Source organism: Moschus berezovskii, chromosome 27 (genome assembly GCF_049115385.1).
Source record: "Moschus berezovskii isolate FMDL1 chromosome 27, NW_MosBer_1.0, whole genome shotgun sequence".
Taxonomy (NCBI): domain Eukaryota; kingdom Metazoa; phylum Chordata; class Mammalia; order Artiodactyla; family Moschidae; genus Moschus; species Moschus berezovskii.
The window spans coordinates 24,200,238-24,225,621 of record NC_142486.1 but is presented as its reverse complement, the minus strand read 5'-3'; the positions used below and the strand labels follow the sequence as shown (position 1 = coordinate 24,225,621).

The 25,384-nt window shown below is 44.6% G+C and overlaps 2 protein-coding genes across 5 annotated transcripts in view; one reads left to right on the top strand and one right to left on the bottom strand.

Annotated features, from left to right (window-relative positions):
* The window catches only part of PDILT (protein disulfide isomerase like, testis expressed), a 41,751-nt gene extending 32,587 nt beyond the window's left edge, over window positions 1–9,164 (bottom strand). Inside the window, exon 1 of the mRNA XM_055409600.2 lies at window positions 8,963–9,164. Coding sequence (XP_055265575.2) covers window positions 8,963–9,164 — 202 coding nt within the window. The remainder of the gene's footprint in view (window positions 1–8,962) is intronic.
* Window positions 9,165–19,705: 10,541 nt separating this feature from the next.
* The window catches only part of LOC148773675 (acyl-coenzyme A synthetase ACSM5, mitochondrial), a 32,146-nt gene continuing 26,467 nt past the window's right edge, over window positions 19,706–25,384 (top strand). For 2 of the 4 annotated variants that reach the window (XM_088832898.1, XM_088832895.1), the window contains exons 1-2: window positions 20,343–20,511; window positions 23,114–23,329. In XM_088832898.1, coding sequence (XP_088689024.1) covers window positions 23,126–23,329 — 204 coding nt within the window. In that variant the 5' untranslated portion in view covers window positions 20,343–20,511; window positions 23,114–23,125. Of the gene's footprint in view, window positions 19,725–20,342; window positions 20,512–23,113; window positions 23,330–25,384 lie in introns of those variants that run through there. The other 2 variants (XM_088832897.1, XM_088832896.1) reach the window with 2 other exon arrangements.

Here is a 25,384-nt window from a genome sequence, read left to right as displayed (position 1 = left end):
GCAGATAATAAAGTAAAGAAACAGGCTATATTCTATGTTAGATGCTAAGTGCTATGGAGAAAAAAGAAGCAGACATGGAAGTTGGGAGTGTCTGGGAACGGAGTTTAAGTAGGGAGGTACAAGGAGGTCTCACTGAGAAGAGGATAGAACATTTTAATGAAGACTGAAGATGAAGGAACAAGCTGTGTGCTCACTCACAGGAGGGATAGAGTTCCAGGCAAAGGAGCCATATGAGCAAAGGCCTTGAAGTAAGAGAACATGCAACATGTCTGAGGGATGACAAGAAGTCCATGGGTCTGGAGCACAGTGAGCTGGGATGAGGTCAGTTGACACAGGCCTTGTAGACCACTGAATAGACTTTGGTCTTTGCTCTGAAGCTTGTGGAAATGTACTAGAGGATTTGGAGTGGTGTTAGATGTGATGACTCACGTTTTTACTGGATTGTTTTGAATGTTACATGGAGATTAGACCACAGAGGAAAAAGGGGGTCAGCTGGAGGCCACTGTAATAATCCAGGCAAGAAATGTTAATGGCTTGAATCAAGGGAGTGGCAATGGAGGGGGTGAGAAGTGGTCAGAGCCTCGAGGGGTCTTGAAGGAGAAATTGACAAAGTTCATTGATGGATTGGAGGTGGAATGTAAATGAAAGAAATCAAGGATGACTGACATTTTGACCTGAGCAACCAGGATGATGATAGTGATGATGATGGTAATGATTGTGATGATGGTGGTAGTATTGATAACAAGATAACATTTATTGGACACTTACTATGCCAAGTACTTTGCTAAATGTTACGTGCATAATCTTGCTTAGTCCTCAGAATAAGCCTAGGTGTCATCTACTATTGTAGACAGTCATCTACTCTTACAGGTGAGGAATGTTAGACCAGGAAACAGAAACCCAGAAGTCTCACAGCTAGTAAGATTTAGGCCAAGACAGCTCCAAGGCTGCTGCTTCTGCTAAGTTGCTTCAGTCGTGTCTAACTCTGTGCAACCCCGTAGACAGCAGCCCACCAGGCTCCCCCGTCCTGGGATTCTCCAGTCAAGAACACGAGCGGGTTGCCACGTCCTTCTCCAATGCATGAAAGTGAAAAATGAAAGTGAAGTCGCTCAGTCGTGTCCGACTGTTAGCAACCCCATGCACTGCAGCCTACCAGGCTCCTCCGCCCATGGGATTTTCCAGGCAAGAGTACTGGAGTGGGGTGCCATTGCTTTCTCTGGCTCCAAGGCTCGCTGACTCCAAACTCCATGTTCTAACTGACCTTGTAGGCAAGCCAGACTGAAAAAATGCTCTTTTGCCCTGGAGGGGTGAGTTTCCAATCTCCCCTGCTCTGGGTGATTCATATCAGAGCAGATAGACTCTGGAGAACCAAATCTACATTTTATGTCCAGTTATGTTTACTACTTTCTTTTTAAAATTTGCAAATCAGTGTTTACCTCTGGAGCCTCGAATGCCAAGCATGTAAAGGTGAAATAAATGCATATACCCTCAGGTCTTGGTGACTTTGTCTCGTGGGGCATGGAGTCAATTCAGCTGTACATTGGAACCTGGGCAAAGCAGTGCCTAGTGGACTGTGGATGGGCAGGGAGCCCTTTGCTGGGAGCTCCTTCAGTTTTAGCCCTCCTTGGGTTCTAACTAGGGTCCATTGCCTGGCACATACTAGATACTCAACAAACATGATTTCCTTAGGTTGCTTCATAAATCAGACAGTTATGGTGGCTTACAGCACCTATGGTCCAGGAAAGGTGTTTTTTAAATATCTCTGAAACTTAGCTTCCTCACCTATAGAATGGGGATAGTGATAGTTTCCATACCTTAGAACAAGCCTACATAGTAAGCCAAGGTATGCAAAGCTCTGATACAGAAGTGCCCAATAAACATTAAGCATTATGACATGGGAGAAATTAATGGTCTTGCTCTGACCAGACGTTCTCCGAGGAGGAAGGATCCTATGTAGTTATCAGGATCTTCAGGAAATCTTCTGGTTCCTGGGGAAAGGAAGACAAGGGTGACAAGCTTCCAAAACACGGCTGAGGCCTATTCTGTGGCTCTCTCATGGGTTTGGGGGCTGAGCAAATGGCACCCAGGATCCCATTAGAGTCAGCAGTGGCTCTCAGTGTGCCTAGTGTGTAAATGTGTTAATGGCTAATGGACCTAGAATCAGTGTTTGCCTGGGTCTTTAGTAGGTAACACCATGCTCCCTTTTTGGAGTAGACAGTGTGGGTTAGGGGAGGGGCTGATGGCCGGGGGAGGTGTGAGTGGAGGGACTGGAGATTAGCTCCCAGCACAGGGAGCTGGAGTCTGCCTTTCTTTAGGCTGTGGTTCTCAACCGGGCACGTTTGGCCCTATCTGGAGACATTACTGGTTGTCACATCGGAATACTACCGGCATCTAGTTGGTAAAAGAAAGGGATGCTACTAAATATCCCATAGTGCACAAGACACCCTTCTCCCCATCTCACACACACACGCGTGCACACACACACACACACACACACATACATAGAGAGACAGTGCTAAGAATTAGCCAGCAGAACTGTCAACAGTACTAAGGATGAGAAACCCCACTTTAGACCAAGTTCAAGATCAAGCATGGAAAAGGCTTATGAGTACAATACTCTCACCATTCCTTAGGATGCTTTATAGTGCTCACAGGTGATAAGGACTTCAGGATGGTCTCCAACTCCCAGCGCCTTAGGGTCCAGCCAACAAGTTTCTTTGACCATTGAAAAAGCCTACAAAACTCTACAGATCTGCTCCTTACCCTTCTGATCTTATTTCCCACTACTTTTCTCTTCACAACTCAGCTTAGCCACCTTGCACATTCCCACCTCAGGGCCTTCGCACTCGCTGCTCCTTCTGCCTGAAATTTTCTCAGGTTGCTGTTTTACTGCCATCAGGTCTTTGTTCAATTTCCATCTTCACGGGAAAGCCTTCTCCGGCTACCCTGTACATAACCACAGCCCCACTTGCACCACTCCTTGTACTTCCTAAGGGCTCTGCTCTGTTTTTCTCCATAGTACTTCTACTTATAAGATATGCTACATTTTTCGCTTCTCCATCATTTTATCTTGAGTTTCCTCTCTCCAAGCTTCCCTTGTGGCTCAGCTGGTAAAGAATCCGCCTGCAATGCGGAAGGACCTGGATTTGATTCCTGGGTCGGAAAGATCCCCTGGAGAAGGGAAAGGCTACCCACTCCAGTGTTCTGGCCTGGAGAATTCCAAGGACTGTATAGTCCATGGGGTCCCAGAGTCGGAGACGACTCAGCAATTTTAACTTTCATTTTCACTCACCTCTCCAGGATAAAAGACCTGTAAAGCAAGGGTGTCTGTCTGTTTTGCTTACCACTCAGTGCCTAGAATAGATCTGGCATATAATAAATATTCAATAAGTGTTTAATGAGTGAATGTTTCAATTATCAGCACAGTTTAAGAAGAATTGAGTGTTAGACCTGGTCTGAAATCCTCATCACTTACCATTTGTATAATTTTGGGCAAATCCTAAACCTTCCTGAGACTTTATTTGCCTTATAATATAAGACAGGGACAATGAGAACAAGCCTGGTGCCTGGAATACAGGTCTGAGTAAATGGTCTTCCTTATTTTCATCATGACGATTGTCCACATCATCACCATCATCATCACCATCCTCATCTACTATACCATCTACATCATCTAATCTGCTCCCAGGGCAGACTCTTGCCACCTCTGCCTTAGGGATGATTACTAATTAATGAACCTAGAAACAGCTCCTAATAAGTCTCATTTTGGCCTCCTCCACTAAATGTAGCTTTTCCTTTTCTCTTGTCTCATTTATGGAGAACACTGTGGGCCAAAGGAAAGCTCATTTGTTTACCAACATCTCCAAATGCCTACTGTGCTCCACAGTCCTAGATGTTAGCAATCAAGAGATGAATCTGTTTTGACCCCTGTCCCCTGTGAAACTCACAAGTTTAAAAGCAGTTTCAAAGTGGTGTGGCAAATGTTATGAAAAGCAGGGTGCAGAGGGCTGAGTGAGTATGCCAGAGCCTAGGTGGGAGGGAGGTGAACACAGCCTCTTGACAAGGCAACTTCATGAACTTAAACTTCACAATCCAGCTGAAGAAATTCAGGAAGGACACTACAGGTAGAGGGAACCTCAAGTGTAAAGGCCAGAAGGCCCGTGCCAGCGTGACCTACCTGGTAGCAACAGTCAGGTTGTAGAGCACAGACTTCAACTGGAGTGGAAAAGTAGGCCTGGGTTGAATCAAGTGAAAGACACTGTAGCTATATTAAGGAGTTTGGAAACTTCGGGATTTTCAATCAGAAAGCGATCCAATCAGATGTGCGTTTTAGCCTCTAAGAATGATGCTGTCAGTGTAGACATGTTTGATGGTGTGGTGGCCTTCAAAAATTGCTTCTGTTCTTCCTGTTAACATTTTTTCTTTTGAAAAGTTCCAAAGGCTTGTCTTTAAATGCAGGGTGCTAGATCTCTGTGTGGCAAAGCGGTTTTGAAGATTTCATGGTTTTGTTGGCCAGCTGGTCACCATATAAAGTGAGCTTAGAGAATATAAATCACCTGTTGCAATGAGCCTGTAACTTAAGTCTCTTGATATTTTCTTGTAAATGTGGCTTCCTTTTTGTTGGCAGTCTTAGAATATTCTGCTATCTCATAATTTAGTCTTTTCCCCTTTGCAAAGAAGCTCCCCAGTGACACTCATTTTTTACTCATTTTGGCTAGAGTTAGCTTGTGAGTTTGCCAAAACTGTGACTGAGACAAGTGCGCAGTGTGGAAAAGCAGCAGAGACAGAAGTGGTAAATAAAACATGGGCAGGCCATGCACAGACTAAAATAAGTGTCAGATTCTGACTTAAAGCCTGCCACCAAGATCCAACTGTACAATTGAAGAAATTTACCTAACTTGCCACTATAAAGTCTGCCCCCAGATGCAGCTTAATTGTCTCTTGCCACTCACTGATAGGGTTTTGATGAGTCTGCAAGCAATAGATTTATTACGATCTCTGCCTCAGCTTCACATCAGATTCTCAGAAGAAACACACACTCTAGACCTCTTGCACGTGCAAGTCACAGTAAGGTTTGTGCTCCTATGAGAATCTAATGCCATCAGTGAGATGACAGAAGGCAGAGCTCAGGCAGTAATGCAAATAACGAGGAGTGGCTGTAAATACAGATGAAACTTTGCTTGCTCACCCACCGCTCGCCTCCTGCTGTGTGGCCCAGTTCTTACCCCTGATCTAGAAGATGCCACAGTGGTTCAGGGAGAGAATGATGAGGCCATAATGACGGCAGTGGCAGGGGGAATGGGGAGGACTGGAGATTGCAGAGGGCTTCGGGAGGTAGTTTCAATAGGTCTGAGTGAGAGATTAGAGATGAGACTAGAAAGGAGTCAAGAATGATCTGGGATTTCTGACTTTGACATTATAAAGATAGCCATGCTGTCAATCAAGACAGGATGTGAGAAAAAGCAAAGCAAGTAAAGATGCTGAGGTCTATTTTGGACACATGTGGCATTGAGATATGTGAGAAATAAAAGAGAAAAGATGCCTCTGAGTGTTGAACCTGGAGTTCAAATTGGAGTCCTTGGAGAAATGAGAAACTGGGCAGCAGCTAAGGATTTGACAGTTACCAGGACAGTATTTCCCTGGGACAATATTGGAAAGACCTTTTTGTAAAGAGCCATTTACTCCTGGAAAAAATAAAAAGCTTTTATAATGCTCGTCCTAAGTGATTCGTTTTTCCAAAGGTCATTTTAAAGGGTCTGCCAGCTTTTGAGAATTCATTTTTATTTAAACTGCATATTTGAAGGAATCAAAATTTCAAATGAAATGAGTTTGAGTGTCTTTTTAGATAGCATCTCTGCCGGTGTTCACCAAATTGAAATACCTGCTGGTGGGAAGACTTTGAAGTATTCAAATTGGTTGTTATAATTAAAGAATGTAAAATGGATTGACTCCCTTCATAGCCCCAGGTTCAATGTCAATCCCTAAGTTATAAAAAGTCAACATCCCAAAGAACCATGAACTTGCCCTTCTGCCCTGATTAAAGCAGAGTACTCGTAGACAGAGTCTTGCATTCTCACACAGATAGGATAGGTTACCCAGGCTTGTCCGTCTGCCGTGTCGTTTTGGAAGCATAAATGAGTGTTGTGGTGTGTGGTGTGTCATGCAAACTGTGTGGCTCTAAATCCTTCAATATCTCCACTGAGGGTCCAGGATTCAGGGATTAAGCCTGCAGCAAAAAAGAGAAGATGGCTTAGATGGCTGACCTGTGCAAACCATTAACTCACAAGCCACAGCAGGTAGAGCAGCTGCAGAGTTCTCAATTCTTCCCTGAGAAAAGAACCGTGAACCAAATGTTCAAGTAGTGACCCAAGTCTAGATGTGGATGAGGGAGGTAGGGAACCAGCTGGAGGAGCAGTTCAGTAAGGTGGAAATCATGTCCTGCTCATAGGCTCCTATGAAGAAAATGGCCTAAACTGGATCTCACCTAGGTCTTGCTCCATGGGCTTGAACCAAAATCAGGTGTGCATTCTGACACTTTGAAGGAAACAAACCATTAACAGCCTGAACTGGATGGAGGTCAGAGGCTTGGAATTATTTTGATAGAACTTTACACAATAGGCACACTTCATGTTCAGTTCAGTTCAGTCGCTCAGTCGTGTCCGACTCTCCGCGACTCCATGAACCGCAGCACGCCAGGCCTCCCTGTCCATCACCAACTCTCAGAATTTACCCAAACTCATGTCCATTGAGTCACTGATGCCATCCAACCATCTCGCCCTCTGTCGTCCCCTTCTCCTCCTGCCTTCAATCTTTCACAGTATCACGGTCTTTTCAAATGAGTCAGCCCTTCGCATCAGGTGGCCAAAGTATTGGAGTTTCAGCTTTAGCATCAGTCCTTCCAATGAACACCCAGGACTGATCTCCTTTAGGATGGACTGGTTGGATCTCCTTGCAGTTCAAGGGACTCTCAAGAGTCTTCTCCAACACCACAGTTCAAAAGCATCAATTCTTCGGCGCTCAGCTTTCTTTATAGTCCAACTCTCACATCCATACATGACTACTGGAAAAACCATAGCTTTGACTAGATGGACCTTTGTTGACAAAGTAATGTCTCTGCTTTTTAATATGCTGTCTAGATTGGTCATAACTTTCTTTCCAAGGAGTAAGCATCTTTTAATTTCACGGCTGCAATCACCATATGCAGTGATTTTGGAGCCCAGAAAAATAAAGTCTGACACTGTTTGTGCTGTTTCCCCATCGATTTGCCATGAAGTGATGGGACCTGATGCCATGATCTTAGTTTTCTGAATGTTGAGCTTTAAGGCAACTTTTTAACTCTCCTCTTTCACTTTCATCAAGAGGCTCTTTAGTTCTTCACTTTCTGCCATAAGGATGAAAGTTGGAAGGAGGCAAAATGACCAAATTAAATTTTCTCTCCTGGGAACTACCAAGGTTAAAGGCAAGGTTAAGGTTAAGGTTGTTGTATGTTGCTATGAAGTGGCTGTACAAGTCAGCTGAGGAAGCAATGGGATCCGTGGGAAATGAGCCACTGATACTGTCACAGTATGCGGGCTGATGCAAAGACCACCCCGCTGAAGTGGTGCAACTCGGAGAGAATGCATCCAGTGAGGAGAGGCAAGAACTGAGGAAGGAGCCAGGAGGCCTGCGTTTCAGGCAGCAGACACAAACGCAAATGCTAGAGGGGTGAGGCCGGGGTATGACTGTTGGGGCTGGCTGACTAGGAATGTGGCAAACTGACAAGTGTGCGGCTTTCTGATCACAAGGGGGAAATTGTCACTTAGCTCCAGACAACTGTCACATTATAGGAACGTAAGCCAGGGCTTCCGGATCTTTCAGTTTTTCAAGAGCAGATGTAAACTGAATTTCAATTATGAAATGTCCCCAAATAGGAAAACAAATAGTGGCAGCACACCGGGTGGTTATGAGGAGTATGTGAGAACATTTAGTGGGGCTGTAAGGACAGTTCCCAGCACAGAGTAAGTGCTCGTTATGTGAAAGTTCTTATGAACATCCCTTCCATCCTGTCTCAAAGCACAGACATGGGTCTGTGTCAATGTCTAAGGAAAAAGAAGTCTGTTTCCTCCATCAAAATGCCTGCTGATGCAAAATCTGAAGAATAAAAGTGGGCATGCAAAATTCAGATGAAAAAGCTGAAGATCTAAAAATCTTCCTTGAGACGGTGCCCATAACTGTGTCCCAGCAACTTACAATATTATTTGGCAACTTAACAACTTATTTTATCTTCACAATAATCTAGTGTGGCGCTTGTGTTTATACCCATTTTACAGAGGAGAAAACTAAGGTTCAGAATGGTAAAGACACCTGAAAGTAAATCCTGGCTTCTTGCCTTCAGTGGAACAGAGGCTGCTGCTGCTGCTGCTAAGTCGCTTCAGTCATGTCCGACTCTTTGCGACCCGAGACGGCGGCCCACCAGGCTCCCCCGTCCCTGGGATTCTCCAGGCAAGAACACTGGAGTGGGTTGCCATTTCCTTCTCCAATGCATGAAAGTGAAAAGTGAAAGTGGAGCCAGGTACAAATCAAGACCAAAGAGGCAACATGGTATCTTGCAAATGACTTAGTTTCCCTGGACCTCAGTACTCTCATCTGGGAATTAAGGATGATGCTACTTTTAAAATTATTATTGAAATGTGTTCTCAGGTATTTGTGCTAAGTTGCTTCAATTGTGTCCCACTCTTTGCAGACCCCATGGACTGTAGCTTGCCAGGCTCTTCGACCCATGGGATTTTTCAGGCAAGAATACTGGAGTGGGTTGCCATTTCCTTCTCCAGGGAATCTTCCCAACCCAGGGATCGAACACACGTCTCTTGCGTCTTCTGCCCAGGAAGGCAGGTTCTTTTCCACAATTCCTCTGGCTGCCAGAAGAAAGGGGGCAGGTCTCAGGCCACCCATCACCCATTGCCCAGGAGTGGGGGACACTCACGGAAAAGCACCATCAGGAAGCGCGTCTCGTTGAGCATCTGGGTCAGGCCGGCAGGTGTTAGCACCATCAAGTTTTCCTCCACAAGGATATGCAAGGGCTGGGACATGTCGATGCTCTCCTTCTTGCCATTCATCTCTGGTGAGCCCTGGACAGGGCCGACACGAGAGGCTACTAGCAGCAGAGACATACAGAGCAGCTCCATGGCTGTCCTTCAAGGGCAGGAGAAAGAACAACTCTTATCAACATGGGTGGTGGGGACCCATGCCATCACTCCGTCCCCTTCTCCTTTCCTAAAAGGTCAGTCCTGATGTGGAGAATATGGCTTCAGCATGCTCCACTGGCTTCCTAGCTGTGCCCAGAGCTCAGCAAAGCAAGCTGGTAAAGGAGAGGCAAACTTTGCCAGTGAGGTTAACCTCGGGGCCCATTGAAACTGCACGGGATTAGCTCAGAGCAGCAGGGTCCCACTCGGAGCAACAGAAAGCCAAATCACCAACCAACACTCAAGCCCGCTGGCTCCCCAGACGCTAGGTAAGAATATTTTTAGATATGAAACTCAGTCCAGAATCCCAAGGTGAGCCTCTGGGTCTCAGAGATGGCTAATCCAATCCCTATCACCGCCTCTGCTTCATGCTCCCCCAATCCCTGCTTGAATACATCTTTCGATGGGAAGCTTACTGCTGGCAGTGTACCCCATTTGATTTTTGAGCAAATTTTCTCAAGTGTAAATATTTCTTTCAAAAATAATCCCCATAATGCACACGTGCAAAAATTCCAAGCAACACAATAAAAAAATGTTAAGTAGAAAACAAAAATTTCTCCCATAACCCCACCTCTGAGAAATTGACTCAGTTTGGAATGAATCTTTACCAGTGTTGAAAATGCCAGTATGAATGTATATTTAAATGTACATATGTAAACATATTAATAAATGGAATTAGATAGGCAATACTGTTCATTGTCCAACTGTCTTACTCAATGATGTAAAATATATTCCAGATATCTTTCTGATAAGAGTACATATTAGGTCTGTAACATGATTTCCTTTCCTCTTTTCTTTCCCCTCATTTTTTTACTTTTCCTTTTAATCTTTTCTTTTATAATTCTTATCTGTTCAGGTGGTTTGGGTCAGCAGTTGTCTCTCTTTAAGTGCCACTCTTCCCAATAAGGTTTTCCCTAATAATTTAGAGTATAGGATCACTGTCACAGATCTTTGCGTGTTGTCCTTAAGCACAGAGCCATATTCCTATGTAGCGTACAGACTACTCAAGTGTTTTGAACACGGCAAATAGCTGGTCCAGATTAAATTTATAAGGACTTCAATTTCTTTGAATGCTGTATTCCTAGCACTTGGTATTTATGATAGGCAAATAAACAAGAATGAATGAGTGGATATTTGATATCTACCTGGTAAATATGTTTGGCACACTATCTGAGGATTCTTCAGAAGTAGATCTTCTAATGTAATTTTTTGGTCTAATACCAGAATAATTGGTATTAGATAGTTGGTCACAAGTGTTAAATTTTATAAATACCTATAGCTAACCATACTTGTTAAATTATGTATCAAGTATTAAATTTTTATAAATACCTGTAGCTAAATATACTTGTCATGTATGGCTGTCCTTTGCATTCCATGCCATCATCTCTCCTATGACAATTCTATAAGATAGTAATATTATAATCCCCATTTAGTGAGTACAAAATGAGGCGCATTGAGGTTAAGTGATTTGTCCAAGGCCATACAGCTAACATGTGACAGCGACAGGATTTCAAACAAGGCAATCTAGCTACAGAATCCATGTCCTTAACCAGAATGATGTACTGTCTCTCTAGTGCCTCCTGTAAAACTGGTGTAGTGAACAGTGTTTTGAGACAGTAACTGAGGCTCCCTGACTCCAACCACCGTCTCTGGTATCCACCATCTAATCATGCTCTGTCTCAGAAGGGGAAGACTAAGGCTGGTAATAAAACAGAATCAAATTTTTGGTTTGGGGTTACAAAACAAGCCTTTAAAACTCAGGAGGGGCTTGCAAGTCAGGGTTCTAATTGCAAGAACTAGGCTTTTCAGCAAAATAAAAAAGGGTTTTTGATTACTCCAAGGTTTATGCTATAAACTCTAGGTAAGGAAGAACACATTGACAGAAGGAACGTTTACCTTCCCCAAAGGTGATAAAAGTGAGCCTTCTTATTAGGAGGGAAGAGAGCAGGGAGGAATGGCAAGAGCTCTGATGCTTCCAGGGTCCTGAGAAAGGGTTCTGACCCTCTGTCCCTTCTCTTTTTGCTCACCACTACAGTCCCATCCCCAGTCCCACTCTGGTCACAGTAATAAATCAATCACTGTGTATTAAGCTAACATTTGAGCTTTACACACATCGCCTCATTAATCCTCACAGTAGGTCCGTGAGGTAAGTACAATGATGATGCCCAACTTACAAAGGTGGAGACCCACCCTAGAAGAAGGAGCAAGACTTGAGCTCAGGTATATCTAAGCCTAATGCATATGGGTCTAAACCAGGACTCGCAATCTACAGCCCGCTGCCTTTCTTGTAAATACCATGTTAGAGGATTCACAGCTACACCCATTCCATCACTATTGCCTATGGTTGCCTTTATCACAACTACTAGGTTAAGTAGTTGTAATAGACACCCTATGTGGCCAGCACAGCCAAAAATATTTTATTATCTGGCCCTCTTTAGGAAAAGTTTGCTAACCTCGGGTCTAAATCACCATAGCACACTGCCCTCGGGCCACACCTCAGAGTTTGTACTTGGGAAGTGGTCACAGATTCTCAGATTTGCAAAGTCCACTATGCACAGCGCACACAGAGCACAGCGCCTCCCTCTGCAGAATGGGTGAGCAGCCTTTCATCCCAGAGTAGTTGTGGAGATTCATAATGAGCGTGTGCTTGATTAGCACAATGCAGGAGACCCAGTTTTGATTGCTGGGTTGAGAAAATTCCTTGGAGGAGGAGATGGCATCCCCACTCTAGTATTCTTGCCTGGAAAATCCCATGGACAGAGGAACCTGGCAGGCTATAGTCCATAGGGTCGCAGCAAGTTGGACACGACTGAATGGCTAACATGAACTAAGAACCTGGATTCACATTAAAATTCTCTAGGGAGTTTTTAAGGTGATACTGATGCTCCTCTGACCCTTTATTAATTCAAAATTGCTCAAGGTGGGGTCCAGATATCTGTATGTTTTAAAAGCTCTCCAGGTGATTATTTTAACTTTCTATTTGGAAAATTTTGAACATAAAAACAGAATGGTATGGTACAACATACCCCCAAGGTAACTCACCACTCAACCGCAGTTGTCACCCCCAATCATATCTTTTATACTCCTGTCAACCCCCCACCCTGGATTATTTTGAAGCCAGTCCCATGCATCATATTATTTCATCCATAGATATTTCATCATTAATCTCTAAAAGATGAAACTCTAATAATAAAACATAACTACAACACCATTATCACACAACAAAATTCACTCTAATCCCTCATATCATCAAATATCTAGACAATAAACTACTCTGATTATTTCATAAGTTTTCGGTTTATTTGAATCAGAATCCAACTGAGATTCATGTATTGTCATTAACTATTGAATCTCTTAAGCCTTCCAGGTAATTCTATCCTGCAGCCTGTAGGTTGAGAACTACATGGTCAAATAAAATCAATAAAGGAGAGCTGAGATAAGGATGAAGGCAGAGTGGAGAGCCTGGTTTTCTGGAAAGCTGTGATGCATATCATTCAAATCTACATTTCAGCCAAAGGGCTCATTACTACCACCCAGCCTGAAGGGTACTTAATGATCCCCAGAATCCCAGGACCCACAGATAACATGCCACTTGTTAGTCCTGGGGAAGTCTGGTACAGGGTGATGACTATTAGATGGAGCTTTTGTTTTCAGTATTAATTCACCTTTGTTGACTTTGGAAAAAACACATAACATAAGAGCTGTGAGTTGAAGTTAGTGTCTCGTTGAAGACTATAGCCTGGGGAGCCAGCCTCTCAGATGGCTCTGAGAAACTGCTCAGAAGATGAAGGGAGGAGGTCAGTGTGTATATAATTCTGGTGAAGGGGTAACATGTAATCAAACACATTTCTCAGTAGAAGGTTGCTATTGGTTACAAGGAACCAATGTCCTAGTTATTGGGTTTGGTGCTTTTCTAAACATGAGAAAATGCAAGAAATTGGGTTCAGAAAAATTTCTCCTAAAAATATCTAACTATTTTGAAGACCTATTCTGCCAGTTTTCCCAGAGCACAGAGTACTTCATTCTTCATCTTTGCCCTGAACTCCTTTCAGGGTGTATTGAAGGTCAGTGACTTGCAATGACTAATGACTTAATTCTTATAAAACCAGGTGGTGAGCTCTGTTCTTTCATTGGCACCTGTTTGCTTATTTGTTCATTGATTAATTTACTTGCAAGAGAAACTCTCATCTAAATTTCTTTGTCTAGATGGAGACATTAAAGTGCTAGAGAGTTAACTTTTATTTTACAGACAATCACCAGAATAACCCCTTATCTATTATGTAAGCGAAGACAGTGAGAGCCACCCAGAGCCTTTCTGTGACTGACCATTGGTGACCCCTTCCAAACCCCTTGGCACCCAAAATCTCTTGTTTGGCAGGGGTGGGAGGGATTTGCCAAAGTACCAATGGGTCTTCTGGAAAGAAATCTCAAGATTCGAGGTTGCTAGACTCTGAGAGATCCGCATGGCTCTTGTCAGAGGGAAGGGAAGCCTGGGCCAGTGGTCCCACCTCACTCACTCGGGAGAACTGTGCCGTGATAGGAAATTTTTATTAATAAGAACAAGAATAGCTACCACGGAGGGGCTTCCTACCCGCCGTCCGGTGCGCTGAGCACTGTGTGTGTGTTGTCTCCACCAGCATTCCCAGAGAGGCCCCTTGTCCCCGTACTGTCGGCCCTCGTCCAGTTTGAGCAGTGGCCTCCTGTCTGATCCCTCTCCTTATTCCCTTTACTTCCCCTCATCCAGTCCCCTCCCAGCAGTTATCAATTTTCTTTCTAAGCATAATGTAGATCACATTGCTCTCTTACTAAAAGGTCCACGGCTTGCTGTCCTGGACAATCCCACCGCACGTCTGTCCTCTCAGGCCCCTCAGGCCAACTCCGGCCTTCGTGGGTCTTTTCCCCTCTGACACCTGCCCTCCATTCTCCACCCCTATTCACAGGGCACCAGCCACATTGCTTTCCTTTCCTCTCCTCAAAGACACCCTGCCTCCGGGCCTTTGCCTTGGCCTGGTATCCCTCATCCTGATCTTCATTCAGCCTTTTCTGAAGGGTCCGGGTGCAAACACCAGCAACTCAGAAGGGTCTCCACAGGCCACTCTGTCTCCCCAAACCCCGACTTTGAGCACTCTCGGTCACATCACAACAGTTTGCTTCAAATTTTGTATTTTTACTTCCCACTGCGTCTTGTTTATAGTTCTAACTTTTTGGAGAAGGAAATGGCAACCCACTCCAGTGTTCTTGCCTGGAGAATCCCAGGGACGGGGGAGCCTGGTGGGCTTCCGTCTATGGGGTCACACAGAGTCGGACACGACTGAAGTGACTTAGCAGCAGCAGCAGTAGCAGCAGTCCTTGTTCATGGCTGTGGCTGTTTCCCCTCCTCCTAGAATGGTGTCCAGACCAGATTTGGAGCTCAAGGACTTTGAATGAATGAATAAATAAATAAATAAATAAGCTAATTTAATTCTCATGCTGACCCCACATGTCTGTCTCAGTGGTTCTCAGCCATGACTCTGCATTTCAATCTCCCAGAGCACTTAAAAAGAACACTGATGCTTGAACTCAATTACACTGGATTCAATTCCATTGATCTGGAGTGGGGTGAGTCTGGGCATCTTTTCTTTTTAAGCCCTCTTGGTCATCTTAATGTGTAACCATTTATGCTGAAATTCACACTTAAATTCGTAACCACCTTGGCAGTAGGAAGGCTGTCAGGGCAAGGCCCTTTAGTCAGAATTGCCATTTTCACTCAAGTTCATACCTGCAAGAAGCCTGGTTTCTCTCTGGCCTCCTGGGGCTGAGCCAGGGCTGGGGCAACAAACTCTTCTGGCCCTTGAGGAGGGCAGTCGTGGGCTGAAGAGTAGGTTCCTGACTTCTCTTTGTGACCAGAGCAGGAATCAAAAGCAGCTGAGTGTTCGAAAGAAATCTAGAGGCAGAAATGGAGTCCCTTCCTGGACACACTGAGGCCACAGCAGCCGTAGCCTCAGTGTTCTGAGTTCTGGGGTTCTGGAGGACCAGGGTTGGCCTGGGAGAAGAATAGGCCATTGTTGAGTAACAGGGGATCCTCCCCTGCCCATGCTGTGTTGGGGGAGGGGGGCTGAAGGTCACAAAAAGGGCCGGAAACAAAACACACTATGGGGTACTTGGTGTCCATCAAAGGTGCCTATAGATTGGATCCCAACTCTGTTCCTAAGCATCTGTGTGATCTCAGGAGTGTCACTTAGGCTTTCTGAGGCTCAGTTTTCTCACCAGTAAAATTGAAACTGTTTACTTTAGATTGGGACTTGAACTCACATGACCAGCACTCAAACCCAGCCAAAGCCCACAGTAATGAAGCTCAGGTTCTTGATATCTCATCACAGAAAGAATTCAGTGAGAGACAAAGTGATAGTTAAGAAGTGGCTTTATTCAGAGAGAAACATACTCCATAGACAAAGTGTGGGGGCATTGCTGAGGGTGAAAACGGTGGCCCCAGAATGTGGGGTGGTTAGCTATTATGGGTTGGGCAATTTAATAGGCTAAAGAGTGGGAGGATTATTCTAACTACTTTGGGGAGGGGGTGGAGATTTCCAGGAGTTGGACCACTGACCACTTTTTGGTTTTGATGGTGCCTTGGAACTGTCATGGCACCTCTGGGGGTGTCATTTAGCTTGCTGATTGAGGATCAAAGTTTAGTCGAAGTTGACTTGTCTGCCATCTTGGGCCCATTTGATTCTAATTGGTTTATGTTATATCCATGGGCTATGTCATTTTTTCAAAAGTTGTGCCCTGCCCCCTTTCTTGTTTCAAAATGACATACAACACCTAGAAGGGTTGTAAGTGTTAGATGAGATGATACCTAGAGGTAGTATCTAGAAGGCAGGAAACCCTGCCCTGGTAATCACGTACATGTGTATCAAGTCATCACACTGCATACCTAAGTATAAACAATTTCATTTGTCAGTCATACTGAAAACTCCAGGCTGGACATTTAGAATCAGTCAGCCTCCTGAGAGAAGGACAGGTGGGGTCCAGCTGAGGAATTTACAACCAGCCCCCTGTTGACTGGTAAATAGCCAGCCTTAGTCTCTTGTAACAAGAGACTTCTCTGTAGCTCAAATGGTAAAGAATCTGCCTCCATGCAGGAGACCAGGGTTGCATCCCTGGGTCGGGAAGATCCTCTGGCAAAGGGAATGGCAATCCACTCCAGCACTCTTGCCTGGAGAATCCTATAGACAGAGGAGTCTGGTGGGCTACAGTCCACGGGGTTGCAAAAAGTCAGACACAACTGAGCAACTAACACACAGGGAGCTAACATCCAGCATGCCTTGTAGAGCTATATTAAAAAGCAGAGACGTTATTTGCCAACAAAGTTCCATCTAGTCAAAGCTATGGTTTTTTCAGTGTATAGATATGAGAGTTGGGCCTTAAAGAAAGCTGAGCACCGAAGAATTGATGCTTTTGAACTGTGGTGTTGGAGAAGACTCTTAAGAATCCCTTGGACTGCAAGGAAATCCAACCAGTTCATCCTAAAGGAAATCAGTCCTGAATTGGAAGGGCTGATGCTGAAGCTAAAACTCCAATACTTTGGTCACCCGTTGTGAAGACCTGACTCATTGGAAAAGACCCTGATGCTGGGAAAGACTGAAGGCAGGAGAAGGGGACGACAGAGGATGAGATGGTTGGATGGCGTCACAGAATCAATGGACATGAGTTTGAGCAAGCTCCAGGAGTTGATGATGGACAGGGAAGCCTGGAGTGCTACAGTCCATGGGGTTGCAAAGAGTCGGATATGACTAAGCAACTGAACTCAACTGGAGTCTCTTGTAAACACCTCAAGGGAATAATCATGGCAAAGACAAAGAGAAGGAAAAAACCCTGTCTGAGTAAAAAATAAAGGGGACCAACATCTGTTGGACTATCAAAAAAGCAAGAGTTTCAGAAAAACATCTATTTCTGCTTTATTAACTACCACAAAGCCTTTGACTGTGTGGATCACTACAGACTGTGGAAAATTCTTGAAGATATGGGAATGCCAGACCCCTGACCTGCCTCTTGAGAAATCTGTATGCAGGTCAGGAAGCAACAGTTAGAACTGGACATGGAACAATGGACTGGTTCCAAATAGGGAAAGGAGTATGTCAAGGCTTATATTGTCACCCTGTTGCAGGAAAGGGGACCCCTTCCAGGGCCCGAAACTGGGCTCTTGTTTAACACTTGGAAAAGAATTGTCCGAGGAGACATGTGCTGACAAAGCAAGAAATTTTATTGGGAAAGGGCACCCGGGTGGAGAACTGTAGGGTAAGGGAACCCAGGAGAACTGCTCTGCTACATGACTCGCAGTCTCTGGTTTTATGGTGATGGGATTAGTTTCCGGGTGGTCTTTGGCCAATCATTCTAATTCAGAGTATTTCCTGGCGGCGCACGAATCCCTCAGCCAAGATGGATGCTAGCGAGAGGGATTCTGGGAAGTGGACAGACACCTGGTGTCTCCTTTCCACCTTTCCCGAACTCTTCTGGTTGGTGGTGGCTTATTAATTCCGTATTCCTTATCAGGATCTCCTGTCATAAAACAACTCATGCAAATGGTTACTATAGTGCCTGGCCAGGCTGGGCGGTTTCAATCAGTGTGCTTCCCCTAACAACCCTGCTTATTTAACTTATGTGCAGAGTATATCATGAGAAATGCTGGGCTGGATGAAGCACAAGCTGAAATCAACATTGCTGGGAGAAATATCAATAACCTCAGATATGCAGATGACACCACCCTTACGGCAGAAAGTGAAGAAGAACTAAAGAGCCTCTTGAAGAAAGTGAAAGAGGAGAGTGAAAAAGTTGGCTTAAAGCCGAACATTCAGAAAGCTAAGATCATGACATCTAGTCCCATCACTTCATGTCAAATAGATGGGGAAACAGTGGAAAGAGTGACAGGTTTTATTTTCTTGGGGTCCAAAATCACTGCAGATGCTGATTGCAGCCATGAAATTAAAAGACGCTTACTCCTTAGAAGAAAAGTTATGACCAGCCTAGACAGCATATTAAAAAGCAGAGACATTACTTTGCCAACAAAGGTCCATCTAGTCAAGGCTATGGTTTTTCCAGTAGTCATGTATGGATGTGAGAGTTGGACTATAAAGAAAGCTGAGCGTTGAAGAATTGATGCTTTTGAACTGTGGTGTTTAAGACTCTTGAGAGTCCCTTGGACTGCAAGGAGATCAAACCAGTCAATCTGAAAAGAAATCAGTCCTGAATATTCACTGGAAGGACTGAAGCTGAGGCTGAAACTCCAATACTTTGGCCACCTGATGGGAAGAACTGACTCATTTGAAAAGACCCTGATGTTGGGAAAGATTGAAGGTGGGAGGAGAAAGGGATGACAGAGGATGAGATAGTTGGATGGCATCACCAACTCCACAGACATGAGTTTGAATAAATTCTGGGAGCTGGTGATGGACAGGGAGGCCTGGCATGCTACAGTCCATGGGGTCACAAAGAGTTGAACATGACTGAGCAACTGTACTGAACTGAACTGATACATGTACAGAAAGGCTCCTTGGAGTCAAAAGTTGGAGGGTAATTCCAGGCCATAATAAGTCTTGCTCCTCCCAGAAGACTTCACTTTGAGATTCAAATGGTGTGCATGAGATTAGCCACACCTTAATGGTTAAAGTGTACATGTGCACCCCAGGGGAGGGTCCCAAGACAAATTAACCAGTGTGAAACAAAGCAAGGTGACTGAACTGAGGGAAGACAGACCTGGAGAAATGCCCCTTATAAAGGATTTAAACTTCCCAGAGGCTTGACTGTCTCTCTGAGCTCGCCCATGCACCTTTCCGCATGTACTTTTCCTTTCAATAAACTTTTCATTTTACTGTTTACCTTCTGCCTCCTCACCTGAATTCATTCTTGACTAGGCAGGCAAGACTAGGGAATTTAGCCCTAACTGCTGGCCCCCATGGTCCAGGGGTTAGGATTCCAGGCTGGGAAACTAAGACCCTGCTTCCAGCTACCGCTTGCTGCTGCTTGCTGAAAACTGCCAATACTGCTGCAAGCGTCCGGAATCAACACCTCAGTGAAGTTGGAGAAAAATAAAAATATATTTTAACATATATTGACTGTTAGAAAGTGATACATCCTGGGGAGGAAGATGGAGAAGAGAACAGTGAGTCGGAAGCATCAGATGGGAAAGGATTCTACTTTCGATGAGGGAGTGGGTTGAAGGCTCCATGAGCTGAGCCATGTGGATGGAGCTTCCTGGCAGAAGATCTGAAAGAAGACCTGAAGCCACATTGGCCAGAGCCAGCCTGAGAGCTTGTTAATATTTAGAAATTTTGCAACTCTGGTCGGTTGAAACTTGTGGGAATCGAAACTGGCCATGGTGGAAATTTTTAACCACAGATACTGGCAAACACTGCAAGTCACTTGTGCAGTTTTTGTTCTCAGAGAACCAGTTTACTAGCAACCCCACCCCAAGCCAGAACTTCAATCCCACAAGGAGACCACAGTGGCTACAGCCCAATAAGCCAGGTGAGAACTGTTTTCGAGACTTTGCCTTTGACTCTGAGTGACACAAGGTGACAGAGGAGGCTTAGTTATTTTTAGCAGCTTTATTTAGGTATAATTCACATCCCAAAAAACTCACTCATTTCAAGTATACAATTATTTGTATTACTATTAATTTCTTTTGGTAAGTTAATGGAGTCCATGGGGTCACAAAGAGTCGGACACAACTGAGCGATAACTGAACTGAACTGAAGTTTATAGAGATATGCAGTCATGGCCATGCTCCAAGTTTAGAACATTTCGAACAAAGAGATCCCTTGTGTCCAGTTCCTCTAGGCAATTGCCAATCTACCTCTTGTCTACTTCCTGTCTCTGGAGGGTTTTACCCAGAAAAGGGACATGATTTAATTTATATTATTGTCACGCTTGTCTCCTTTCTGCCAGAATATAATACAAGTTCCTGTTCTCTTTCTGAATTAGATGGTGACCTGAATTTTCAGGGAAAATATCCCCTAGGTCCAGGACCCTCCAGGCACTGGGGTTGGAATTGCCTCTCCCAGCTGTGAAAAAAAGTTGCAGGGCCACTCTCCCTGGCTCAAGTGTGCTGACCAGCTGACACCATGTGTCCTCTGCTGACTTCAGGTTCTGCCCTCTCTTGGCTGCATTTGGGACCAAAGTTCACACGGGAGGCTGAGTTAGCAGATTGCCTTTACCAGAGTTCCTGGGAGCCTGAATGTTTTCAGGCACAAAGGCCTGCATTCCGCTGAAGCAAAACCTGGAAGTCTTCTAATTTCCTGGGTTCAAGAACAAGGTACAGTGAAGAGAAATGCTTCGCAGGAGGGGTCAGCTGCCCCAGGCCTTTACTGATTAAGCCTAAAGGGGACAGGGCCGGGAATGGGGTTTTGATAAACTTAGGAAGGAAGCCTGAGATTCTAACTATCTGCTGTCAAGGGACCCCAGGAATCCAGGAGAGAAAGGCGGGGGAAAGGGATTGGGGCAGAGTTCTGGAGAGGTAAAGAGTAAGGGAGGGAGGTGAAGGAAGGGGAATCCTGAAGCTGCAGCCACCACCCCCAGCCCGGCCCCCGGGGGACTGGTAGCCACACAGGGGCTGAGGTCTAGCTTTCTGGGAGGTGAGACCTGGAAGTCACTTTTCCCTTCCAAGCCTCGCTTTCTTTATCTGTAAAATAGAGAACATAACACATTACACAGTTATGAGGATTTAAGGAAGTAACATTTATAAGGCACTTTTCAAATGCTTATGAAGATGACAGTTATTATTGCTTTTCTGGTTATCCTGGCCCATTATTATTGTTATCTTAGTCATTTTGGCTGCTCTACAAAAATACCGCATACTCGGTGGTTTAAACAACATTTGTTTGTCATAGTTCTAGAGGCTGGAAAGTGCAAGATCAAGGCACCATGGACAGATTGGTGTCTGGTGAGGGCCTGTTTCCTGGTTCATAGTTCTAGCCTCCGCAAGCAGAAGGAAGGAGGGAGTTCTTTGGGGTCTCTTTTATAAGGGCTCCACCCTCATGACCTAATCACCAATCAGCAGCCTCACCTCCTTACACCATTACATTGAAGGTTAGGATTAAATTACATATGAATTTGGGGGGAGCACAAACATTTAGTCTATGGCAGTTATTATTACTGTATTCTATTATTATTATTACTAACAGGAACTTGGCAGAAAGGAAAGGAATCTGGGGATATAGTCCTGTGGCCACTGCTTCACTTCTTAAACTTTAATGTGCTTAGCTGGCCTGGGGTTCATGTTGAAATGCAGATTCTAATTCCACAGGTCTTGGATGAGGTCTAAGGTTCTGCCTTTGTAACCTGTTCCCAAGTAATGCTGATGTCACTGGTCCGTAGACCACACTCTGAATATCCAGATACTAAAACTATTCTGGTCCAATACAGTAGAGACTAGCTACGTGTAGCTTTTGGAGCATTTGAATGTGGCTGGTCTAAGCCGAAGTATGCCTATAAATGGAAAATGCACATTGGATTTCAAAGACTTAAGAGAGACAGAACATAAAATATCTCGCTAATGTCTTCTGATATTGATTATATGTTTGAAATTATGGGATACGGCCAGTGTCAACTGAAAAATTAGTCACAACCTGGAAGTAGAGAATTATTTTATTTGGTGGGAATGTTAAGGACTCCCAGCCCAGGAGGCAGCATCTCAGGAGCCCTGAGAAAATTGCTCTGAGGAGGCAGGAAAGGGAGTCAGGCTATATACAAGTTTGGAACAAAGGGGGCAAGCAGTCTGAACATCAAAGATTATTAAGTATGGAAAACCAGATAATTCATTCCTTTCATATGCCCCTCTGGAGGAAATGGCAACCCACTCCAGTAATCTTGCCTGAAGAATTCCATGGACAGAGGAGCCTTGCAAGCTAGAGTCCATGGAGTTGCAAAGAGTCAGGCATGACTGAGCAACTCTCACTCACTCACTCATACGCCCTTCAGCTATCTGGAGCCAAACCCTGTTTCTTGATTGTTTACATCCTTAATTCCTTGTTCACCATAAGGAATGGCAGATGTAGTGGACGGTTGCTTCTTGTATTTCGCACCCTTCCCCAGCTCCTCAGCAATCACCATAGGGAGCGTTGAATCTGCTGGATAGCAGGCATTGCATTCCCTTTGGGGAGCCCCCATTCACATTTGGAGGCCCCAAATCACTGATGGTTGTGACATTTCTTGCCCACTGACATGGCAGGAAGTATTCCATTCCACAAGGGCTTCCCTTGTGGCTCAGCTAGTAAAGAATCTGTCTGCAATGCAGGGTTCAATCCCTGGGTTGGGAAGATCCCTTGGAGAAGGGAACAGCTACCCACTCCAGTATTTTGGCCTGGAGAATCCATGAACTGTATAGCTCATGGGGTCCCAAGAGTCAGACACGACTGAGCGACTTTCACTTCACGTCATTCCATTCCATTCTGCAATAGTTAAATAAAATGTATTCACCTCTTTCTTTCTATTTTTTTTTTTTTTTGAGTGAAACTACCAGAGAATTGTGCATTACAGGAGGAAGTGTGGTTCATATCACATTCCTTTTGGAAGGTGCTTCTCTGGAACTTTCCTCAGGCTTATCAGGCCAGTTCAGGATTTGCCAAAGGCTTTTTGGGATTCAGTTTGAAGAACTGAGCCTTGGGAGGTGGGCTCTGAGTTCCTGCCCTCCACAGAGACCCAACAGGCCGTGAAAGGTGGAAGAGATGAACCCCAGGCCCAGGGAGGAGAAATGATCAAAATCACACCATGGAACTCAGATTAAAGCCCAAGACTCTGCCCTACAAGCCAATATTTGCTGTGGTCACCCTAGGGCTGACCATAGGTTTCTCTCCAACCTCAGTGTCTCCCTAAAGCCCAAAATTCATGATGACTTTCTCTCTCTTCTTTGACGACAGGCAGGAGGCAACATGAGGCTATGGCTAAGAGAACTGGTCCTCCAGGCACTGAGAAATGCCCGGGGTATCTCTGGGTCTCATGGGCAGCCACCGCCTCTTCCTGTCCCTCAGAAGATTGTGGCCACCTGGGAGGCCATCAGCCTGGGCAGGCAGCCAGTGCCTGAGTATTTCAACTTTGCCCGTGATGTGCTGGACGTGTGGAGTCAGCTGGAAAAGGTAAAGCTCACGGTGTCCTAGGGTCCAACTTGGGCATCAGATTCCGCCTTCACAAAACCCCAGTGAGACTCAAGGCTACAAGACATGTGTACATTTTGGCTTGAGAGTTTTGCAAGTCTTAAAATTTAAACTGTGAGCACTTAAGCCTTAGAAAAGCTATTATGACCAAGGTTTTGGGCCTTACACACCCCTGCCTAATCCCTAGTATTCTCACATCCCTAAGCTCAAATTACACAGGGTGAGAGTTTCGCCCCAATTAAATCAATGATTTGATTTCCTTCAAATCATTCTGAGCAAGTGAAGGAGAAGGTTTTGTATTACTACTAATCTGTTTTTAGTATCTTCCTCACATTGCGTCCGTCCCTTTTAAACAAGGAGAGAGCTTGGCTCAGGCTCAAAGCTTTTCACAGATCACAGCAAATACACAGGACTGAATTCAGACGATCTGGATTTCCTTGTGTGTCTCAGTGCGTTTGCTTCCTTCTTTGTCCTCCCTTCCTTGTGTGTCTATTGTGCCTCTCTTCGTACTCCATGTCAAAGATACCTTTTGTTTATAGTAGGAGAATATAAACTTTATCTCAAAGAAATTTATTTATGTTAATTTTAAGAAGAGCTTGTTTAAAGAAAAAAGTAGTATTGTGAGTAGATGTAGTAATAGTCTACTGTTAGTGGATATGGCAAAATGTATGGGGGTGGTATGAGAATGACTGAGATGTAAAAGCAAGTTTTGCTGTCTGATAGATGGGCTTTATCTGCTTGAAGCATGATCTTGAGCAAATTGCTAGGCTTCTTGGATCTCAGTTGTCTCATCTGTAAAAACGGAGTCATACAGTATGCCAACTGGAGCTGTGAGAATTAAATGAGAAGTAAGAGATGGGGTCAGCATGCTCCTTTACTATCTACAAAGTGTAAGATTTAAAAAAAAATAAATAAAACCACACTGAGCTCATCCAGTGTTTCCCTGAAATGACCTTCCTGCCAGGCTCTACAGTCCCCTGGATTTCATAAGGTCACAGGATATGTGTATAGCTAAAGTGGCCCCAGCTCCTTGCCTGCAGAGTGGGGATGACAGCAGCTCTCTCCTGCCTTGGAGGAGGCAATGGCAACCCACTCCAGTATTCTTGCCTGGAGAATCCCATGGACAGAGGAGCCTGGTGGGCTACAGTCCATGGGGTCGCAAAGAGCCATATGGGACTGAAGGAACTTAGCATGCATTCATGCAGGTTCATCCTTAGAAGACTTCTCCTAATGAAAAAATCAAACAAAGAGGGTTAAGTCAGAAAAAATGATGGAATAAGGGCTTTCTGAAATTTTATTCTCCATAAAAGCAAAACAAAAAACTTAAGTCATAAGTTTTAAGTCAACTTTTCAGAACTCTCTGTTCAGTTCAGTTGCTCAGTGGTGTCTGACTCTTTGCGACCCCATGAATCACAGCACGCCAGGCCTCCCTGTCCATCATCAACTCCTGGAGTTCACTCAAACTCATGTCCATCGAGTCGGTGATGCTATCCAGCCATCTCATTCTCTGTCGTCCCCTTCTCCTCCCACCCCCAATCCCTCCCAGCATCAGAGTCTTTTCCAGTGAGTCAACTCGACGCATGAGGTGGCCAAAGTATTGGAGTTTCAGCTTTAGCATCAGTCCTTCCAATGAACACCCAGGATTGATCTCCTTTAGAATGGACTGGTTGGAACTCCTTGCAGTCCAAGGGACTCTCAAGAGTCTTCTCCAGCACCACAGTTCAAAAGCATCAATTCTTCAGCGATCAGCTTTCTTCACAGTCCAACTCTCACATCCATACATGACCACGGGAAAAATCATAGCCTTGACTAGACGGACCTTGGTTGGTAAAGTAATATCTTTGCTTTTTAATATACTATCTAGGTTGGTCATAACTTTCCTTCAAAGGAGTAAGCATCTTTTAATTTCATGGCTGCAATCAGCATCCGCAGTGATTTTGGAGCCCAAAAAAATAAAGTCTGACACTGTTTCCACTGTTTCCCCATCTATTTCCCATGAAGTGATGGGACCAGATGCCATGATCTTTGTTTTCTGAA